General features: G+C 38.2%; 1 protein-coding gene across 2 annotated transcripts in view; it reads left to right on the plus strand.

Annotated features, from left to right (window-relative positions):
- CDH13 (cadherin 13) overlaps positions 1-7,287 on the plus strand; it is a 447,401-nt gene that overhangs the window by 425,619 nt on the left and 14,495 nt on the right. Inside the window, exons 12-13 of one of the 2 annotated variants that reach the window (XM_027725145.2) lie at positions 356-589; positions 1,913-2,151. In XM_027725145.2, coding sequence (XP_027580946.1) covers positions 356-589; positions 1,913-2,151 — 473 coding nt within the window. Of the gene's footprint in view, positions 1-355; positions 590-1,912; positions 2,152-7,287 lie in introns of those variants that run through there. The other variant, XM_027725146.2, reaches the window with a different exon arrangement.

Below are 7,287 nucleotides of genomic sequence, written 5' to 3' on the forward strand. Positions count from 1 at the left end.
TGTGCTGTCTAGGGGATGTTTCCCTCTATGTTTCTCTCGGTAGGTGCTGATGAACAGATTCTGTTCCAGATATCTATTCATGTCCTATTCTCATTTTAACTTCAAAATATTCCTCTCCCAGAGGTTTCCATAGAATAATTTTCCATAATGTAGAGAATCAGACAGGCTGCATTCTGAAAATACAGCAGTGAATTTACAAGAGTGACTCATCAGGTTTTTTTAAACAGTCATTTTCATATAAAAGAGGTAAGGACTATAAAAATTATTTCCCTTTGCAAGCACGCAGGTGCAAATAAGAGCAAGAGTTTATGAAAGAAGTATGATTTAATAAATAAATGTTTGGTTTTTTAAATAGGTAACCCTCCTGCCACGGGGACAGGAACTTTACACATCACCTTGGAGGATGTCAATGACAACGTCCCGTCCCTTTATCCAACACTGGCAAAAGTTTGTGATGATGCAAAAGATCTCAGGGTAGTGGTACTTGGAGCATCAGACAAAGACCTTCATCCCAACACAGACCCTTTTAAATTTGAACTGAGCAAGCAGTCTGGCCCAGAAAAATTGTGGAGAATCAACAAGCTTAACAGTAAGTCTGTTACTTTTATTATTGTGCATTTAGTCCTCCCACTATTGTGCATTTAGTACATCCCAGTGTACTGAGGCACATCCCTCCTGAGGCACTTTGTGAATTCTGGAGCAGTTTTGTAGGAAAGTCTTGCAGGATGGACCCATTGCTGCTGCTTTACACTGTGCTGGGTTTGCTGGGACCAGCTGCCTGTGGAACATAATAATTCTGAGAACTGAAAGTTTTTCCTCTTCTTGATATGTTGACTGAAGTTGCCTCTTTTAGCTTTGCAGTAAAGAGAGGCTACTAATGACTTACAGTTTTGTAAAGATATTTCAGGGCATGGAATTTGCTTGCATGAGGTGCACAAGGCCTAGCTATAGGACAGCATGGAAGTTTTGCATGGGCTTTAACAATATAACTGAAAAACTTCCTAATTTTAAGTATTTGAACTCTCCACAAATAAAATACCCCAACGCACTGGGACCTTACATGATTCACGAGAGGATCACAGCACACACTGTGCAGTTGCAGAAGGTTTGTATGGCAAGTTGTGGGCACAAAATTCAACATTTCTTTTTAATGTAGATCATTCCTATTTTTTTTCTAGAATGTGTTATTTATCTCTGCTACTCTCCAACGCTTTAGTTCATTTCATGTCTTACAAAAAACTGGATGTGATGTCTGTCCCTGCCTGCAGGACAAAGTGAAGGAACCCTTTTATTTATTTATTTATTTATTTATTTTGCAGTTCTCCAAACATCAAACCACAACTCTGTTCTACCTCTAAAAGAGTTAGCACACTCACCTGAGTGAGTCTGCATCCTCACCTGGGTACCAGGAGCTGTTATAACCCTCTGTTGCTCAGGTGGATCAGATCTGTGGATTTGAAGGGGTTTTACTTCCCTTCACTGACTGTTCAGGAAAATCAAGGGAGTGTTTCAGCAGCTTTGCCTGTATTTCCTTACAAAAAGGGTTTTTTTTTACCTTAGGCAAGTAAATATATTCTTCCCTCTTCATGCTTTGAGGGTGACATGCCTCAGCATTTCATTAGTATATTGGCTTTCACAGGCAACTTCTGCCAATAATTTGCAGACCAAATAATGTATTTAAACAAAAGGGGCTCTTAGAAGTCTTTTCTTTTGGTGGGGTTTGGATTAAAATTGCAGTTAGCTATACTGGCTCTTCTTACCTCCAATTCAATTCTTTTACCTTTTTTTTTAAAGTGTTATCATTTTCTGCTTAATTTCCATGACTGACTTTGGCATGTCTGATATTGTTTGCAGATTCCTCTTCCCTTCCAAGCAATCAGCATTTGGTTAATTCTCACCTCATCCTTTGCAGATACTCACGCCCAGGTCATCCTGCTTCAAAACCTGAAAAAGGCCAATTACAACATCCCAATCTCAGTGACAGATTCTGGAAAACCCCCTCTGACTAACAACACAGAACTGAAATTACAAGTGTGTACCTGCAAGAAATCCAAAATGGACTGCAGTGCCACCGATGCCCTTCACATCAGCCTGACCCTCATCCTCCTGTCACTCCTCAGTTTACTTTGTAAGTCTTTTGCTGAACTGTAAGTAATGAAGTGTTGTTAACCTGCTCATTTGTACTCCCCATAAGAAAACCTACCAAGGGAGAAGTTAAATTCCTCCACTGATATCACAGTGCAGTAAGTTTGGGTTCTTTTTCCCTGAAGGAATAGCTGTGAGAAAGGTGGGGGGAGGGTTTCTTCCACAGTCAAAAAATAGCAACGAGTGCCTGATTGTCAAATTAAGAAATAGAAGCAAGAATTTTAAGAAGAATCAAAGAGAATTAGAGCCAGTATATGATAAACTGAGAAGTACCAGCTGTAGTAGCAGATTTGTGAGACGCTTGCTTTCATCTCTCCCCACTTGAATTCAATTCAAACCCAGAAACAGGAGATTAAAGGTGTTCATGTAACAAAAGCTGTTCTGGGTCACCAGGAAAATGAGGACTGTCTGCTCCAATTTATTCCTCTGCATAAAGTGTGCAAGTGACTGGAACATGAGGAACTTATTGGTGATTCTGGGCTTCGAACCACCCAGAACTGAAAATCAAATCGCCAGTCTGGGTTGGAGGGCAGAGAGAACTGACAGGCAAAAGAAGCTTCTGCTGCTTCTAAGAACGAGTCACAAAAGAGATTTACAAAATTCCTAATTTGAATTGGAAGAAGGAAAAAAATAATCCCAGAATGACTCAAGAGTAGGAATTCAAAGCCGTGGAATCCCACCATCTAACCTGGGGGTGTCCCTGGCTTGTTCTGTGACAGTTGCCAGCAAATTTTTGATGCAGGATTACTTTTTATTGCCTTACCTATTAAAAAAGTATAGCTGTTCCCTATAACTGTAATAACAAATCTGTTATTCAAGGACTATTATCCTCGTCTCATGTGACTGAAATACATTGGATGATGACTTAATACCTGAGCCATAGGGAAAGGCCTTGCATTCTCCATGAGACAGAATCTACCACAAGGCAGAGAAGATTTACACATCTGAGCTTGATGTATTCTTGATTACACATCTTGTGCATTTTTTTCTTATTGTGTACTGCTTTTATCCCAAAAGGTTGGCATGAAGGTCACTGTGAGAGAGCTGGTACTGTCTAATGTTTGTGCTGCTCTTGAAGATGAAAAGGACTGTATAAATGCTAAGTGCAAATTCATGTTCTTACTTTCAATCAGTGACATCTAAAGTATCTGCACTGCCTTTGGTTCAGCTGCTCTGGGTTTAGTCTGCTGGAACCAAAGGCAAACTTCAGCTGTTAGAAGTAATATGTTAAAGATGTTTGACAGGACGTGACACCATTGCACCAGTGAGGGAAATGTGCAGCCCATTGATTCAAATATATTCCTGTTACCACTCCATAAATGTTGCTGGTGCTACACTGGGCGTGACTTTCACCACTGGAATTATTTTTTTTCTGACGTGATTTGCACTTGAACTTTATTTACATGAATGCATCTGAATATCAGAATATAATGAGGTAGAGAAAAGCTTTTTGCTTTAGAAAGTTGCTAATTTTGTGGGGGGTTTATAGGTGATCATTTTCCTTCTGTTGAATTATAAAACCGCTTCTAGGTATTGGAAAGCACTTCTTGAGTTGCTCTTTTTGACTATAGATCTTCTTTGGCTCAACTATAGGTAGGATACAGCCCCTGGCATCTGAAAGGGTATTCCATGGCTGGTATTCCATCTCTGGAACTGCTACTTATGCAAAGCCAGCAAGCATTACAGCTTTCCTAACCATTTTCCTCAGGTGTAAATGACTACCTGGAATAAAAGAATGAGGCCGGGAGCCACTTAAAATAATGTGGTTCTGTGTTTGAACTTCTCTAAAATGTGCTGGTATCATTGCATTCCCAATTCATTTCCACACACTTTTTTTTTTTTTATAACTGTGATTAGTTCCATTGCAATGTTTTTGTATAGTCCATATATTTATCAGAGTAATCAAAGATTATGATGCCATAAAAACAAAGAGAACTTTAGTGCTTATTGAACAGATGAAATGTCCCATTTCTAGTGGCAAGTTATGGATTTAATTTTAGCAAAAGCCCTTACGTGGCTCACTTTGCTCCCAGTGTTTATGTTTTATGAGGCTCTTGTTCCTGGGAGGTAAATCCTTCAGTCAAATGAACTTTGTTATTCATGCCAAAGTATTTCTTTTTGTATCTGACATCTGGTGTGAGGATAGATAGCCCTGTGAAAGAGCTGTTCATGGGAAAAGTGCCCTGCATGAATATCTTCCCTCTAGAAAACATCTTGGTATTATCATTTAAATGGTGCAATTATTATCTATACTTAGAATATGTGCCTCCTTCCTAAATCATGAAAGAAGTTCAGATGTGGCAGATTTCTGGAGTGTCTGAGCACAGAAGTGAAGAGGCTGATTAAAACTGTAATACATGCAAAAACCAGCAGTTCCTCCTATTCTGTGGGTACCCTGCTGTGTTCAGTATATTGAGGGATAATGGGATACAGTCTGCAGGGTTGCCCAGGAGCCCTTGGAAAGGTAGATATACTTGGAACAAGAAAAATTTAGGAGTCCTTGTCAGCCAGAAATAGAAAATATAAGATGCCAAAGTATCTGGGCAGATTGCTGGTTTTCCATATCAAAACAGTAAAGCACTTGGTGGGATTGAAAGATGGTGAATATAGATTTGATTGAAAAAAGGAGCATTTTTGTATAGTTTGTACTTAACCTAACTAACTACTACTGGGAATCAGTGGAAATATGTACAGTGGACAGGTGGAGGACTTTCCAAAGTTACAGTAATTAAGGCTAACAAATATTGGGAAGAATATTCAGTGTCACCTGTCATTAATGCAGACACCACATTTCAGACGAGACCTGATGTAGCAGCATCTTGTGCTCTGTCAGCTTTTCCTCACCACTTTTAGTGACAAGACAGGACCAAAATGTTCAGATATAATTTAGAATGTATTAATTCAGATTGAATTAAAACAACAGATAAAAAAATAGGTCTGGGTTCCTCATCGGGGAGAAGGACTGTGGAAATGGGTTACTTTAAGATGAGAAAGAGTGGAGAAAAGAGAAAGTGTGTCATGCAGCATCTCTGGTGCTGGGTCTGAGGTTGTTCATGCTGTCCCTTAGTGCTGTATTGTCTCAGTCATCTCCTGGTTTCAACTGACACAGCTAAAATAGCTCTGATCAGAATTAATGTAAGCAAAGTGATGCACTCAGCACCACCAGAATTATGAACAAGTTCCCTCTGCAAAGCTCCTGATCATTTTTAGTAAGAGAACAACTATGACATTCCATACGGATGAGGGATGGAGATAAGGGGAAAATAAAACAAGCTAAATAGTAAAAGATTAAGATAAAAACAGAGTTGTATATATTGTCATAACAAAGTCAGCAACAGAAACTGCCACTGGCCTTGTGAGAGACTGAGAAAGAATCACTCTAGTTGGCAGACTAAGCTTTAGATAAATTACAAATCATTTATATTGTAATTATTTAAAAGAGTATTTGAATTCTGGACCTTTGATTTTATAATAACTATTTCACTTAATTGCATAGTCACTGAATGATAATTGCATTTCCTATTTCCTTTTCTATTCTGACAACATAAAAGACCAAGTTAGGTTCCAATGTGTGGAATGAGGGGACTAAAAGAATGACCAAAGGCACAATAGTCATGTCAGTAACATTTTACTTAAAATTCCTAGTTAGAAAAAGGCTGGACTTCAAACACTTCATGCTGAAAAAAACCCACAATTTTGTACCTTAGTTGACTGTCAACCATTGGTAAGACACTTCTTTGTGTTCACAGTGGAATACAGAGCTGTAAGTTGAACTTACTTAAGTAAAGTATTCCACTATTCTGAACAGAAAGTAATGTGTGAGACTGGGGGGGGAAAACTTCCATGAAGAAATTAAATAAGCTGGAGGTCTCTCCATTGGAATTAATTTGTTAAACTGAGGGTGAAAGGCCTCAGGTGTGTTGAAGAACAGAGACTCACACAGATGTCAGTGCTGTGATTGCAAAGGAACCTTAGAGATACCTTTGAATTTAATTTCCTATTAATTTCCACAAACTTTTCCTATTTAATGCCTGCTGTCCCTCACCATAATGTTTTTCTAATTTGAGGAATACAGCTACAGGGTCAATAGAGAAAAAAAACCATCTTTTTTCTTTCTCCTTGGAAAATTATGTATTTGTTATTAAACCATTATCAAAAAAAAATAAATTTGAATTATATTAACCTGTGGGTTTGAATTTACATGAACCTGGACAGCCAGAGTTACTGCTGCAGTGTTATCCTTCACCTGGTTCATTTTTCAAAGCAACAGCAGCATTTGTTTCTCTTGTATATCCCATGTTAGTTGTGCAGGAACATCAAATGGCTGAGACTGAAACTCTGAATTCTTGAATGGCACCAGACTAAGACAAATCATAGCAGGTTTCAAATGGAAAACACCTTTAAGGTCATTGCTCTTTCCATTACCTGCAGATTCAGGTTTTTTTATTGGGAGTTACTTGCCTTAGTTTTAGACAATCAGGTAGTATATTGTTTTCAGGGCTCAGCTACTGTTTAGTTTTTACAGTAGAATTTTGGCTTTTGCCAAGAAAAAGTTCATTCCTATTCCATGCAGTTCCTTCAGAGGAATCATTCCCGTAGAAGAATTTGCTAAAAACAATACTTTGTGTTTGTTTCTTTCTTTTGTTGTTTTGGTCGTAACTTTCTACAGCAATTTTCTACTTTTCAGAGCAGTGGTATTTAATTAAAAAAAAAAAATCAGTTTAATTAGCAAGACTAGGGAAGCTTGCAAGATAAATTTTCCCATTTTTGAGAAGTAAAAGATGCCTGTAGTGGCTAGAATTTCAAAAACCACCAAGGTGGGAAGAGTTTTGCTGTTCAAGGTGGTTTGTTGGGGTGGGGTTCATTTTGCACTACTGTAATTTGAGTTACATTCTGTGTTAGAGCAGATAACATGTAGGTACTTAAGGTAGCAGTAAATTATGCTACCCAAGTATTTGTAGGTTACTGATATTTAGTGGGTTCCAGTGATATAAATCTCATCTCCTCAAACCAATATAACAGCAGCAATATCCACTATCACTCTTAATGCTTATTATCTCTGTTACAGAGGCTTTGCTCCATATGAACATTATTATTGTTACTGCTAAATATCAGCGATATAGAGGCTTTTTCAAATGCCTG

The sequence above is a fragment of the Pipra filicauda genome, unplaced genomic scaffold, assembly GCF_003945595.2.
Source record: "Pipra filicauda isolate LSUMZ 115617 unplaced genomic scaffold, ASM394559v2 scaffold159_size1710840_pilon, whole genome shotgun sequence".
Lineage (NCBI taxonomy): Eukaryota > Metazoa > Chordata > Aves > Passeriformes > Pipridae > Pipra > Pipra filicauda.